The sequence below is a fragment of the Hippopotamus amphibius genome, chromosome 17, assembly GCF_030028045.1.
Source record: "Hippopotamus amphibius kiboko isolate mHipAmp2 chromosome 17, mHipAmp2.hap2, whole genome shotgun sequence".
NCBI classification, from domain to species: domain Eukaryota; kingdom Metazoa; phylum Chordata; class Mammalia; order Artiodactyla; family Hippopotamidae; genus Hippopotamus; species Hippopotamus amphibius.
Window position 1 is genome coordinate 21,807,806 of NC_080202.1, and position 15,499 is coordinate 21,823,304.

The window sequence follows — 15,499 nt, forward strand, 5'->3', positions numbered from 1 at the left end:
CTGTTCCTGTTACTTGATACACCTCTGGCTCCATTCTCGTACAGCTTATCTTTCCTAAGGCTTTATGGCCCTTCATCCAGATAGCATGCAGGTCTCTGCCAAAGGGAAAGGGTTATAATTATACAGTGATAGAGACTATTTGCTCTTAGCAGATTTTCCTTAGTTGCTAGTTTTGTACAGTGGAATAAAAAATCAACTTCATACGTGTAAGGTACCTGGAATGACACCTGACATGAATGTTAGTTATTATCAGTACTGTAATACTATAATATAGATAATCTTTTCTCAGCAGCATTTGAATTAAACTTATTTATTTCCTTTATTCTCAGTCTTTTATTCTAGAGTCAGGATGGGTCAACTCCAACTTAAATATTTTAGATGAGACAAAAATTGTTCATCTTCAGAATTTATGTAAATGGAGACCTGTTGCTACAAGGTACAAGAAATACTTAAAGCCTGTGATTTTTTCATTTGTTCTTGCAAATAGAGCCTTGACTCAAAATATGTTCTGGAGGTGGGTGTACTGATGCTACCCATTTGCCAGTTGTTTAACTTCTTTAATTTCTCAGAGGTTCAAGTTTTTTTATTTGTGAAATTGAGGGTAATAGCGACTGTGTCTCAAGATCATCTAGAAGTACCTAGCACTGCGCCTGACACATCATTACTTCGCAGAAAATATTCCTTAACCAAACATTATATATTTGGTTAGTAATACAAGTCTTGGTAGCACAGTCCGTGAACTTAGAGCGTAGCGGGGATAAAGTAAAGGAACAAATAGTGTGGTAAATGTTGTGTTAGACATAGGGCCACAATGCTGAATCATCACAGGAGAGCTTCTAACCTGGACTGGAAATGTCATGGAATGCTGACATCCTGAGTCTTACAGATGTAACAGCCAATAGGCAAAAGAGAACAAAGGATTCCAGGCAAAAACAGAAACCATGTCTTGTATGATCCTTGAACTACTCCTTTCATTTGACTTTCCTTTTTTTTTTTAGTATTTTCTCCTGTGCAACAACCCGTCCTTAAAAAGTGGCTACATAAGCCTGTATCATCTTGATTTGTCAATGGATTAATACAGAATTTAGTTATATATGTATCAGTTTATATTAATTGGAACATCTGCTACACAGTTCCATCTAAAGGGAAGGAATGAAATTAGTGGACAATTATGGGGGGAAAAGCATAATTAAATAGCTGGCTCAGGTTGAAATGAGCAAGGACTTTGAAGTCAAACACCTAGATTTGGATCCTGGTCCTGCTCTTTTGCAGCTGTGTGATCTGGGTAAATGACAGCTTCTTTTAACCTTGGTTTTCTTATCTGTGAAATGCCAATACTAACTCTTAGGGACACTGAGAATTTGAAAAAATACTGTAAAGTTCCTGACCAGTGATTTGTGCTCAGTTAACGATAACTATTACTACAAATTGTTTCCTGTAAAAGCGCTCAGGCAAAAGTAAAAGATAAAGTTAATTATAATCCTACTTGCTAGAAGCAAACTCCACTTGAGGACTTGAAAAAGTTTACATTCAACTTTTATATTTACTTATAATAGTTTGATTAGGAAAAAAAATCACAGTAAAAATATGCCCACGTAGGTTCAGAGCAATGAACCTTTCCAAGCACCACTGTTTTGGCCCTGATTGTAAGTATAGGGAAAACAGGGATCACCAGGTGGCTAAACACCTTCGGCTTTCAGGGTGGGTACGGAAAGGAAGCTGCTGCGTTCCAGGGAAAAAGTAGAGCTCATCACTAATCGGCGCTGTGACGCTATCAAGGGGACATTCAGCATCCGTCTACTCTTTGTGTAAAGAGTAACACTGAAAGAACACCCGTGTACCCACCGTCCAGGTTAAAAAACAGGACTTAATCTCCTTCCACTAACCAAGACGATGGTTTTTCAAAGGGAGGAACGACGAAGCCTTGCCGCTCGGCGGCCACCTGGGTCCTACGCAGAGCCTGGCCGGCCCCAGACCTCCCCAGCAGTCGGTGAACTGGAATTGCATCTGGCGGGCCCTCAGCGGCGGCCGGATCACATGACGAGGGCGCGCGGCTCCTCCCCAGGACGCGGGGGTCACGTGAACGCGAGGCCCCGCCCCGTCGCCCAAGCCGCGGCGAGGTGGGGCCGGGTGTTTGCCCCGGAAGTGGCTGTCGGGAGCTGACAGCCGCTGGGAAGGTGGCGGCGGCGGGCCCGGAGCAATATGGCGCTGCGGCCAGGAACGGGAGCTGGCGGCGGCGGGGCCGCCGGAGGAGGCAGGTAGGTGTGAAGAGCTGGGCCGGGACGCGCCCGGCAGACGCAGGGCAGGCCCAGCACCGGTGACGGGTGGTCGGCGGCTGTGGCGGTTTTCGCCCGCGCCGACCCCTTTTCTCTTGGAAGTGGGCTGCGGGAGAAGGGTCGTCTCCCGGGAACCTAGGCCGAAGGGGCGGATGGAGCCCGGGCGCCCGACTCCTGCCCTCCAGGCTTGGGGGCACTGGCTGCTGGGGCTGAGCGGAGAGGAGAGGGGGAGGAGGTGAGGGTCCCATTGGTGCGGCTGGCACCCGCCCGGGTGGGTAGAGGAGGAACCCCCACGCGTCGCTTCTAGCCCGGCTGGATCTGAAGCGATCAGAGACTTCCCTTTCCCGGGGTTTGACCAGGGGCTCTGAAAAATCTGTTCACAGAGCTGGACAAGTGTTTCCGAGATGTATGTGTGTGTGTGTGTATGTGCGTATGCACTGTTTGTCTTTTCAGTGTTGTGTCCTTTTTATTTTGTCTTTAACACGCTAGAAACAGCAGGAAAATCTGAAGACCTTTAAATTAGCAAATAGAGCTCTTGTAGAGGTAACTCTTAACACCTGCCCCCTTACTGAAAAACAATTCACTGTTAAACAGCACGTACTCAGTTATCAGACCAAAGCTTACAGACTTCTAGCCCTTAAACAGATTTGCCCTCTGTCAATTTCAGCTACTAATCGGCAGTGGTTCTCATATCCAGAAAGATATAAGGGATGAACGTTTGCAGCCTGACAGGTTCATCATTTAAGGAAATATTTGATTCTGGGAAGTTTTCATCCCACTTCTCTAATGACCTAGTCTGACTTTGTTTTGCTAGCCAACCCAAGGTTCATACACATTTGGAGATTAAATTTAGCTTTTTATCATCAGCATCCTAAGTTATTTTTGGAAAACAAAGTGTTAGCTTTTCTTTTTTTTTTTTTTTTTAATGCAGTGTTTTAATTTTGGAGTCATGAACACCACAGTGTGAAGCCTTCAAAGTCATCACGTCCTGCAGGTGCTTGTATATATGCCAGGAAAAAAGAGCAGTCGCTGTTCCATGAGCCACCTGTGTGCAGCCCTATTTTTCATTTTCTCTACACATCTTTCGCTTTAGATTTGAAACTGTTTTCTTTCTCTTTTGTTTTCTGATTTCCACTGTTTTGTTAGTTTTTCATGAATACTTGATATAAGTCAGTTTCTGGCTGGAGAAGACATATGTAATAATTGCTCTTTCTGAATGTGACAACAGTTTCTAAAATGTTCTTGGGTGGCATAACTTTGATCAAGTGTATGATGAATCATGGCACCAAGTTCTGGGGAAATATAAATTTGAAAGAATTTGGCATTCGAGGCACAGGTTTTTGGGGGTTTTGTTGTTGTTTTGATTTGGATTTTTTGTTTTGTTTTTTTTCAGATGGGGAGGAGTTTGGGTGTAGAAAGTTGAGTGGATCATTCCCCTTAGTTTGTAGTACTTTAACATCATTGGTCCATGAACACAGTTTTTTTTCTAAATATGGCCTGAATTGTGATAGAGATTAGAATGATTGACTTTAAAATTTCTTTCCTATTTAAAATTTGGTTGTAGTAACATTGCATTCTTAAATCTAGAGGATATGTGGGAGAGCAAATCATCCTTATCTTGTAAAATATGTGGTAAATATTACTTATATTGGAGATTTTCTGAGGCTGAAAAGCTGTATGCTTAATAAAGAAAGAATATGGTTTTTAGAGGGCAGTGGTGAGGACTGAGGTTATTTTTTATAAGGAAGCTAACATTATGGTTGGTAGCCTAAGTATATTTTAGGGAAAAAGAAAAAGAACCAAGCATCCTCAGCTTTTAATGGAGGAAACCCATGAACTGTAATTTACTGTATTTCTTAGGTACTTGTCTCTGTCCTAAGAGGCTGAGCAAAAAGCACAGGCATTTTCCAGCTTTATTAGTGTTAGCCTACTTTTGATTGGTATCCTTACTGGGCTACTTTAGAAAAAATAGTAGAGTTGTATAAAGGGCAAAATTTACCCAAGAGATGAGAAGTATAATTTTTTTTTTTAAGTCAGGTATGGCAGGAAAAAAAGAGTTGAAAGATTTTGTTTAGTTTGTATCCTTCTGGGATAATATTATTTGTGAGCGTGTCTATTTCCTGCTTTTATAAGCTCCTTAAGGGCCTCATCATCTTTTTATCTTCCACTGCTTCTAGCACATTCTACACATAGAAAACATTCTGTAAATATTTGTAGATTCAAGCACGTCGAAGGCAAAGAAGAGGTATTTCAGCTGGGCCTCATTTTCAGGAAGAGGAAGGGGTCAGGAGATTGTCATGCAGATGGAAAGACGCAGTGAACACTAGGGGATAGCAGGTAGGCCAGATGGACTGTGGCACTGAGTGGGAGAAGAGAGTTTTGTGAGTTAAAACTGAAAAAGTTGTGTTAAAACTGAAGAGGGCCTTGAATATAAACTTAAAAAATTGAATTTAAGGGGGAATCATTACATTGTTTTAATCCCAGGAGTAGCTTTGTCAAATGGTCCCTTAGGGAGATGCGCCTCACCTGTGCTCCTTGAGTTGCATTAGAAACCATACTCTGCAGGTGGGGAGATCTATTAGGAAGTCTTGTTGAGTCCAGGCCTCAGAGAGAAGCGAAGGCTGATCTAGGTTAGTAGCCGTGGTAACTGAAAGGGGAGGATGAATGAGATAGGCACGTGACAAGTAGGGCTCACAGTTCTGCTTTCATATTGGGATATCAGTAACGCATAGTGGTTTCACCTTTGAAATCAAATTGTTTATCATCTTGCTGCCCAGTTTTTTGCCAAACTTATCAGTAATCTTACTTAGCTGTTTGTCTAACCAGTCTTTTTTTGGGGGTGGGGGGGCTGTGTTGGGGTCTTTGTTGCTGTGTGCAGGCTTTCTCTAGTTGTGAGTGGGGGCTACTCTTTGTTGCAGTGCACGGGCTTCTCATTGCTGTGGCTTCTCTTGTGGAGCACGAGCTGTAGGCACATGGGCTTCAGAAGTTATGGCACTTGGGCCCTAGAGCTCACGGGCTTCCGTAGCTGTGCGTGGACTCAGTAGTTGTGGCACACAGACTGTAGGGCTCACAGGCTCAGTAGTTGGGGCCCACGGGCTTAGTTGCTCACTCGCAGTTTGTGGGATCTTCCCAGACCAGGGATCAAACCTGTGTCCCCTGCATTAGCAGGCGGATTCTTAACCACTGCGCCACCAGGGAAGCCCCTAACCACTCTTAAGAATGTTGCTGTTAGTCATCTAAACATTTCAGAGAGTCCTATGAATGGTACATAGGTTAGTAGGTAGTTTGGGTTGTTGTATAGTTACTGGAGTAAGTCATGTTTGTCAGCAGTGTTCTTAATTTAGTTTTTGTTTATGTTTCCAAAGTAACCTTTATACGTCCATACATTATTTGGTTGTCTTACTTAGGACCTTGCAAACCTGTGATTCTGTGTCCTCGTTTGACAAAGAGCAAACAGGGCAGGGTGGTGAAGGACTGCATAGAGCTTCATGGTTACTTTGTGGAGGAGCTAGAGAAAAGAAAATGTCACTCGAGTGTCCAGTTTTTACTTAGCCACTAAGCCCTGTTCGTGATTGTAATCTTTAAGACTGATTTGGAAAGTCTCAACAGGTTGACTACTTAAATGCATTGTTGCTCAGTTTATAAATCTTAGTGTATGAGTAACTTTTTAAAAAATTGAGTCCTACCAACTTTCAACTTGCAGTTTAAACATTTTATCCAGTTAACACATTACTTAGCTAATATGTCTTGTGTGCAGTTCAGAAAAGCTGTTCACTGTTCAGTCCTCTCTTTGGGTACAGGCTTGCTTGTCAGCAGAATTTGCAAATGGTTCACATATCCTCTACAAGACTGTAAATAACGCATAACCAGGTAGATGTCCAACTAGAAATTTGTAAACCACCTTACAGAAAAATTAGTTGATTGATTAAAATATTTTAGCGCTAAAGGACTCTAAAGTTTTGATTTTTAGCCCTTTTCCTGGGAAGGGAGGGTGTCATGAAATAGAAAAATGTAAGGACACATAAATTTGGCATACCGTTCCTGATCTCACTGTATCTCTAAAGACTATCCAGAAACACCCTTCAGATCTTGACTCCCAGATTAAGGGCTTTTCCCACTCAGATTTTTTTTCTTCCTTGATTTGTCGCATTTCCTTTTCCTCCCATCTCAGAGAAAAAAAGTCCCTCTTCCTTTTGCTACGTTAATCCTATCCTCTCAAAAACCTTGTTTTATCCATCACTAAGTATATCTTTTACATCCAGAATCTTTGTCTATGCAGGTCCCTTCCTATTCCTCTGTTGAAACTGTTCACTCAAAGATAACCATTTTTGAAAGGAGCGATCTTTATTTATTAATCCTCATTCTTATCAGCTTCTCTACAGCATTAGACACTTTTTGCTTAAATGCAGTTGCTTTCTCAGTTATAACTCTCAGTTATAACCAACTTCTTTGGTTCTCAGTGACCATTCCATACTTAGTTTTCCCTAAGAATTCTCCAAGGTTTTCCTTTGTTGTTTTCTCACTATGTGTGCACATCCCTTTGGCTCTTTTATCCACAACCAGACCTTAACTTTTTTCCCTTTTTTTCTCTCTATTTCAGAGATCTAGATTGATGCAGACCCTTCTCTTGAGCTGGAGTCACTTTTCTGATGCCTGTTCGATTGTTCCTCGTGGACATCCTCCTAACACCTTTCTCCCCAGACCTGCTCACGTTGGGTTCCTGTCAGCAGTAAATACCATTACCATCCTTCTAGCTGCTCACACCTCAAATCTTGGCAGCATATTCAGCTCTTTCAGCCTTTTCAGAACTGTTCTCCATCCTGGCAGTTGCTACGTCCTGTTGATTCTTCCTTTTAAATGGCTTTCATTCACCTCTTATTTTCCATTCCCACTACTCTGGTTATGGCCCTTTTCATTTCTTATTAAGATTATTGTAACAGTTTCTTAGCTAATTCTTGTTACTTCAAGTTTTCTCTGTCATACCTCGTTACCAGAGAAACCTACAGCACATTCTGATCATTTCACTAGAGGAAAAGCTCTGACATCAGGGAAATGTAGATCTAAATCACAATGAGATACCCCTTCATACCCATTAGGATAACTATAATTATGAAGAAACAAACAAAAATTCAAAAAATAACAAGTATTGCTGAAGATGTAGAGAAATTGAAACCCTGGTGCATTGCTGGTGGGAATGTAAAATGGCACAGCTGCTGTGGAAAACAGTTTGGCAGTGTTTCAAAAAATTAACAGAATTACTGTATGACCCAGCAATTCCACTCCTAAGTAGAGACCTCAAAGCAATGAAAGATGGACTCAAACAAATGCTTGTACAGCAGTGTTCACAGCAGCATTACTCACAACAGCCAACCCAGCTGTCCATCAGCAGATGGATAAGCAAAATGTGGTATGTACATACGTATTATAAATGGAGTGTTATTCAGCCATGAAAAGGAATGAAATTCTCACACATGCTACAGCATGATGCACCTTGAAAACATTATGCTAAATGAAATAAGCCAGATGCGAAAGGACAAGTATTGTAGGATTCCACTTAATGTAAGGTAGCCAGAATAGACAAGTTCACCAAACCAAAAAGTAGGATAGTGGCTACCAGGGGTTCGGGGGGAGAAAGTAATGGGGAGTTATTTTTTAACGGGTACAGAGTTTCTGTTTGTGATGTGAAAAAGTTCTGGAAATGGATCATGGTGATGGTTGTACGACATTGTAATGCCACTGAACTGTACACTTAAAAATGGTTAAAATGGTAAAATTTTGTATTATGTATATTTTACCACAATTTTTAAAAATCTGTGACTTTGTATAATACTCAAAATGAGATCAAACATTTTAAAAGCCCTCTACATTCTGCTTACTTTTCCAGTCCTATATTTTATAGTCAACCTTAAGTTGTTTCTCTGAACACACTATAGCTCCGGCCTCTGAGCTTTTGCTTAAGCTATATAGTGTGCCTCTCTTTAAGATTCAGCTCAAGAGATACCTCCAAAAACCTTTCCAAGATATAACCCTTCAAATTAATCTTTTTCATCTCGTTTCTATTAGTATTCTGGCCCCCTCACAGCCCTTAGTACGTTCTATCCTGTGTTAAAGTTATTTGCCTGTGTCTGTGTCTTCAGCGAGACTGAGCTCATATAGGCCATTCATGTATTAGGCATCCAATAAATGTTCACCAAGTTGAATTTATGGATGGGAGACTGGAATCCAGGGGAGTCACGCAGTGACAGAACCAGGACCAGTTTCAAGGTCTTCTGTCTTCTGGCTCAGAAATTTTCCCTCTACACTAACATGCTGACTGTCATGGTCAATCTGTATCAATGGTGGATAACTCAATATTGTACTATGGAACTATAATTTTTTTTATTTATGTAAAACATTACATGTTTTATCTGAAGTGTTTCCACCCAGGAAGATCCTAATATATTTTTGTTCTGTTTTCAGCTTCATGTTTCCAGTTGCAGGTGGAATAAGACCCCCTCAAGGTATGTGAAAGCTTTTAAGTTTTCAACTTTCATTTTTCACTGTTATGTTTCTGAACTTGGGGATTACATGGGTAAAAAAGTTCTATTGCTGCCAAATAGAGTAAAATTTTCTTGTAGTCTTGAACCTCTGTGACAGCTTACTCTTAAAATTTCTCAAACATTGTGTAATTTGGGGAATAAGAAGGGTCATTCCTCATTTCTCCCAGACTTATTTAAGCATTATATTGACAGATTGTTATTCAACCTCAGCGATGAAGGAGACTTTCAAGACAAAAGTATTAAAGAAACAGATGAGGAAGATGAAATGAGTTGTAGTTCTCTGAAGGCCACCTTTCTCCTATCTGTCTTTTTTTTTTTTTTAATTTTATTTATTCATTATTTTTTGGGGGGTACACCAAGTTCAATCATCTGTTTTTATACACATATCCCCGTATTCCCTCCCTTCCTTGACTCCCCCCACCTCGAGTCCCCCCCACCCTCCCCGCCCCAGTCTCCTATCTGTCTTATGGATTGTTAGCTCCATGGGGCACGGGCTGTGTCTGCCTTATGCTGATCAGTATCTCCAGCACCCAGCATGCTGATAGAAAATAATAGGGTCTTTATAGATGCTAGTTGAATGAATAAATGAACTCCTTTAGTTATTTTATACTTAACATTTTCTCTGTATGAATTTGGTCTTATTTTAATCATGTACACAAGAGATCACATATTCTGATTCTGTTTAAACTATTTTAAGTCTCAGTTTTATTCCTAGCAGTTTCCCCGCTAGGTATATCCCTTCTCTCTCGGTTTCAGGCAAGGGCCCACCAGTATCGATTCTGGCTTCATCTTCAAGGAAACAGTAGTGAAGGGATATAATCTTGACTCATGCTGCTGTGCCCCTGAGACACAAAACTGATGGAAGAACATGTGTGCCCTTCTTTCTGCTCACTTCTCCCACTCCAGTGTGCCCCCCTCCTCTGCACAGGCCAAGCTGCTCGGAAAACTGGCCCTTCTCGCAAAGCCACTGTTGACTGGTTATGGTAGACTTGCTAGAGAAACAGACACCTAGGTCACCAGTAGAGATGAATGACAAAGGGCGGCTCAGTAGCAGGTGGTCAGTGCCTCCATGTATAATCAGTGATGGAGGTTGAGTTTCAGGTACGTTTTTCCAAGGGTCAGTTGTATTCATTTCGTGGTGTTTACATTTATGCATTATTTAAGCTGTCTGTAATTAGATGTGTCCCAGGTTCAGATCAAATGGTTTGAGATCTTTTGTTCTTTAGGGGGAGCTTTACAGAGTTTAGTGTTCATTATTGTGGCTCATCATTTTGCACTTTTATCAGCTTCTAAGTAAAAATCTACGTACGGAGCAAAGGAACAGAACAAGAAGAGGTCTCAAAAGGGTACCTGATATTTTTTCTTCTGGAATTTGGAATTTTTTTTGAGATTTTTTTTTTTTTTTTTTTACAAAGTAAGTTAGAGTGGACTTTTGGATGTTTTGAAGGCATTAAATTGTTCACACGTGTTCTGAAAGCGTATACAAGGAACTGACAAGCAGAGCAGCCACAAGATCATGAGTAGGTGAACAGGAGAGAAACAGGATTTGTTTTTCACTGTGTATGCCTTTAAATGTTTTTCACTTCTGTGACTTTAAATGCTGTGCCAGATCCTTGAGTTACCCGTTCAAGTCTTAAATACACTCATGAAAATAAATAAAACTGTAGGTCCAAAGGCACAGGAGGGAAAATATTGTACTATGCTATATTCAGTCTGTGCATTCTGACTCTCCATGACACCTCAAGGCCTTCGCATTTGGTGTTCCTTTGTCTAGAATACTCTTCCCAGACATCCGCATGGCTCACTCCCTTCAAGTCCTTGCTTAAATGCCATCCTTTTGGTGAAAACTTTTCTGACTATGAAATAGCAACCACTCCTTTCCCTGGCTCTCCCTTCCCCCTGTACCCCCCCCCAATATCTACTTTTTGATTTTTTTAATTATCTGTCTCCCCCAATTACAGTGTAAGTTCCATGAGAACAAAGACCTGGCTTTTTTCAATGTTGTATCCCTAGAATGGTCCCCTGACATGGAGTAGGCCCTCGAATATCTGAATAAATGATTAATATAAATGAATAAATGAATATCTTGCCACTAATAAATGTTACCTACAAATGTGGTGTCCATGCTTCTGAAATTAAACTCTGTATAAATAACCTTGAAGGTACACAGAATCCACAAGATAAACATGGTATACTTTACCAGTCCTTTAAATTTTTTTAAATCAAAATTTGATTTTAAAAAGTTCCTTGTAGTAGCCTAGACATATACACACTACCAACTGTAAAATAGATAGCTAGTGGGAAGTTGCTGTATAACAAAGGGAGATCAACTCGATGATGGGTGATTCCTTAGAGGGCCAGGACAGGGAGAGTGGAAGGGAGGGGATATGGGGATATATGTATAAATACAGCTGATTTACTTTGGTGTACCTCAAAAACTGGTACAAGAGTGTAAAGCAATTATATTCCAATAAAGAGATTTAAAAAAAAAGTTCCTTGTACTAGAACCAGCGTGGATGTAATATGTGGTACAATGTGAAATTAGAATGCAATTTGTATTCAGGCTATGTAGGGATTTTATTTTATTCACTGTTGCATACCAAGTATCTAGAACTGTGCCTAAAATACAGTAGACATTTAGTATTTATTAAATCCCTGGAGGGATGTAATCTTTATTCTCCTGTGTTCTTGGGAATGCTTCATTGGAAAAGTTTGAAAGGTACTATAATATGAATCATACTTTCATGATGGTTTTCCTGCCATTGCATTATATACTTTGTATGCTGATGGCTGTTTTGTGGTATTATATTAATTATTGTTGTAAGGAAAGAGAAGAAGAGTATCATTTCTTTGAGCATATTAGGTGTTAAATAGTTCTACGGATATGAAACCGAGGCACAGAAAGAAGTTAAGCAAATTGCTCAAGGTCTCAAACCTAGCAAGTGACATTTTTAGTTGGCTTCCAGAGTTCATGTTCTTAACTAGTTCTGTATTAAAAGTAACTTCATTAGTATTAGTTAATTAGTATTAACTCTTGAGTACTAGTTATCTGCTGCTGCAAAAAAAATTACCCCAAAACTTAAAGAAAATAGATATTTTACTATTTTACACTTTGTGGATCAGGTATGTGGGAATGGCCTCACTGGGTGGTTTTGGCTCAGGACCGAGGAGATTGCAATAAAGATGTCAGCTAGGACTGTGGTCATCGAAAGGTTTGATGGGGCTGGAAGATCTGTTTCCCAGATGGCTCACCCACGTAGATGGCAAATTCGTGCTGCCTTTTGGCAAGAGGTTTCAGTTCCTTGCCTCATGGATTCTCCATTCCCCCAGGACTGTGTGAGTGTTCTCATAATGTGGCAGTGGCTTTCCCCAGTGGGTGAGCCAGGAGGAAGCTGCAGGGGTTATTAAGAACCAGCCTCGGAAGTTACACACTGTCATTTCCACAATATCCTATTGGTTATTCCGGTCCGCCCTGTTCAATGTGGGAGGGAAGGACAAGGATGTGAATACCAAGAGGCAGAGATTGCTGGGGGTCATCTTGAAGGCCAGTTACGCCATGTTGTGTATTTTTTAAGTATGCACAAAAATTCTGTAGAACAGCTATTATTGTCTTCATTTTACAGATGAAGTTTTGTAACTTGCCCAAGATCACATAGCTAAGTGAATGATGGAATTGGAATTCATACTCAAGTCTGTCTCACTCCAGGGCCTGTGCCTTTTCCTCTATCCCATTGCCACCTTCCAAGTAACAAGTCCTTTAGGTGCTTACGGTTTTAAGAAAATAAACTATAAAACACATCGGCCTTAATGATATTTTTGCATTTTTCAGCAGGTCTGATGCCAATGCAGCAGCAAGGTTTTCCTATGGTCTCTGTCATGCAGCCGAATATGCAAGGCATGATGGGAATGAATTACAGCTCTCAGATGTCCCAGGGAGCTATTGCTATGCAGGTACTTGCCTCTTTAGCCAGTGTTTACAAAGCTATTGTTTGTTGTTAATTGTCTACATACTAAGAGCTACATACTAGGAGCTCAGTGTTACATTTAGAAATAAGTGTAGTCTGCATCTTAGGTGGCTTCCTTCAAAATAAAATGAATATATGTTTGTAAGAGTGACAAGAAAAAAGGTAAGTCATTTAAGAAAAATCTGGTGACCTCTGTATTTGACTACTGACTTAGAAGAATTACAGAATGGCATCTTGGAAGATTCAGGGACCTGATGTCATGAAATCACATTGTTAGAAGAAGTAGCACAGTTCTCATGAACAGAACAGTATTGTTGTTTGCAAGGCTCAGAGCTTTCTTTATGTTGAATTGTCTCATCTAATCCCCATAACAACTTTTTAAAGAGGTGTTATCTCCATTTTTCTGGTGGGGAAACTCAGGCTTTGTGAGGATGCCTACAAAGTCAGCCAAGATTTGAACCTAAGCCTTCAGTAGGTCTATACTTAACCATATTATACACTGAATTCTCACTTGAGAGCATCAGGGAGCCATTGACTGGTTTAAAGCAGTGGAATGACTCGATCAGAATTATGTTTCAAAAAGATCACTTTGACTGCTGATTGCAGAATGACTGGAAGGAGAGAGGAGAACAAAAGTGGATGTAAGGAGAATCATTAAGAGGCTTATGTAGTGAGAGCAGGTGAGATGTTGGCTTAACTTAGGGTGGTAGCAGGCAGGTGCAGAGGAGGATGCTTTTGAGAACTTCTTAGGAAATAAAATCAATAGGACTTGCTGATGGATTGGATGTTGAAAATAAAGGAGAAGGTGGTAACTCATTGATTCCCCATTTTCTGCATGAGCAACTGACAGGTAGTGTCATTTCTTAATAAAAGAAACACCAGAAGAGAGCGTTTGCTGGAACGTATTGTTGACTTTCAAGGACCCATGAAACATTCAATTGGGGCTGTCCAGAGACAATCAGCTGACCTGGAACTCAAGATTTTTCACTCTGGGTTTTAAACTATAGGTTTGGGAATCATCCACACATAGAAGGTAATTGATGCCGTAGGGGTAAACGAGAACATCCAAGAACCCTATAGATGGAGAAAATAGTCCAGGATAGAGCCTTCAGAATTTGTGTTTAAATCTAAAGGAGTGAGTTGCAAGCAGAGGAGATTGAAGAGGAGCAGCCACAGAAGGTGGTTGGTTTGGGGGGCTTGGGGGATTAAAGAAAAAAAAAAAAACATGGGTGTCAGACAGACTTAAGTTCAAAGCCCAGCTTTGCCACTTACCTGTGAAAGAGGGTTGTAGTAATACTTTGCCTGTACGGTTGTAGAAAGAATTGAAAAAGGAATTATATAAAGAACTTAGCACTGTACCTGGCACACAGTGAGCAGAAAGTGGCAAGAAATTTTCATTTTTTATATTAATATTAACATCAGGAATGATCTTTCCAGTGGCACAGCACTGTTTCGTGTTCTGTTTTTAATATTTGTCTATGTTTCTATGCTTTCATTGGCTCACAGCCCCCATTTCTGTCTGAAACATTCTTTCTTGAATAATGGTAATAACCAGTAATAATAATAACCACTATTTGTTGTTTACCTGTGCTGTATTCATTGTGTGCATTATATCATTTATTCCTCATAACAACTCTAAGTAATAGTTTTATTCCCATTTTATAGATAAGGAAACTGTAGTCAGAGAGATTCAGTGCCCTGTTCAATGTCATGTCTTGTTTCAGAGCAGACCTGAAACCAAAGCTATATTACATTTTGGAGCCTAAGTTCTTAGCTACCAGTGTTTCCCAGACTTCAGTCATTTGAGTATCACCTTCATGATTTTTGCCATGTATTATTATTTTAAAAAAAAATTTATTCATTTATTTGGCTGTTCCTGGCCTTAGTTGCACGTGTGAGATCTTTTAGTTGTGGTATGCAGGATTTTTAGTTGTGGCAGGCAGGCTCTTAGTTGCAGCATGTGGGATCTAGTTCCCTGACCAGGGATCAAACCCGGGCTCCCTACATTGGGATTGTGGAGTCTTAACCACTGTGCCACCAGGGAAGTCCCATGTCATGTATTATTTAATTAACATTTTTAATTGGTTAGGTTTTTAACAAATTCTTAAAGGAATCTTTTCTTGCTAAGTAAATAGAAAACCTCATTTGTTATAAACGGAGGGTAACCAAAAAATCAATATGATGAATCAAAACAATATTACCAAATTTTAGCTAGATATCTTACTTATTGGAATTTATAAATCTCATATTTACTTTCTCTTTGTTTAAAAAAAAAAGGAAATTATGTCTACAGGTTACCCACAAATGGTTCAGCAAAAGAAAAAAGAGTGTATGCATGTGTAGGAACAGAGAGGAAATAGGGCAAAATGTTAATATTATACTGTTCTTCCAGGAATTCCCTGGCAGTCCAGTGATTAAGAGTATGCGCTTTCACTGCCAAGGGCACTGGTTCAATCCCTGGTTGGGGAACTAGATCCCTCAAGCCATATGGCACGGCCAAAAAAAATTTAAAAACAAAGCAAAACAAAAAAAAATTATACTGTTCTTGCAAATTTTCTGTAAATTTTAAATGTGTAAAAAAAAGAGGGGGTTAGGTAGAAATCAATAACGCTTAAAACGAGACATAACTGGGAATCTGAATGAGAGTTATAGGGGACTTGAGAATTTTCCTGCTACTGTGCTGAGTGTGTGTCCCTGCATAACTGGTCATGATCATAGT

The 15,499-nt window shown here is 40.2% G+C and overlaps 1 protein-coding gene across 21 annotated transcripts in view; it reads left to right on the plus strand.

Annotated features, from left to right (window-relative positions):
• Window positions 1-2,238: 2,238 nt before the first annotated feature.
• SYNRG (synergin gamma) overlaps window positions 2,239-15,499 on the plus strand; it is an 85,928-nt gene continuing 72,667 nt past the window's right edge. For 9 of the 21 annotated variants that reach the window (XR_009049994.1, XM_057715699.1, XM_057715705.1 and 6 more), the window contains exons 1-3: window positions 6,880-7,005; window positions 8,736-8,776; window positions 12,645-12,766. Coding sequence is in view for 20 of the 21 variants with exons in the window: in XM_057715699.1 (XP_057571682.1) it covers window positions 6,889-7,005; window positions 8,736-8,776; window positions 12,645-12,766 (280 nt within the window). In the remaining variant the exon portion in view is untranslated. Of the gene's footprint in view, window positions 2,259-6,879; window positions 7,006-7,068; window positions 7,684-8,735; window positions 8,777-9,586; window positions 9,917-12,644; window positions 12,767-15,499 lie in introns of those variants that run through there. The other 12 variants (XM_057715720.1, XM_057715719.1, XM_057715703.1 and 9 more) reach the window with 10 other exon arrangements.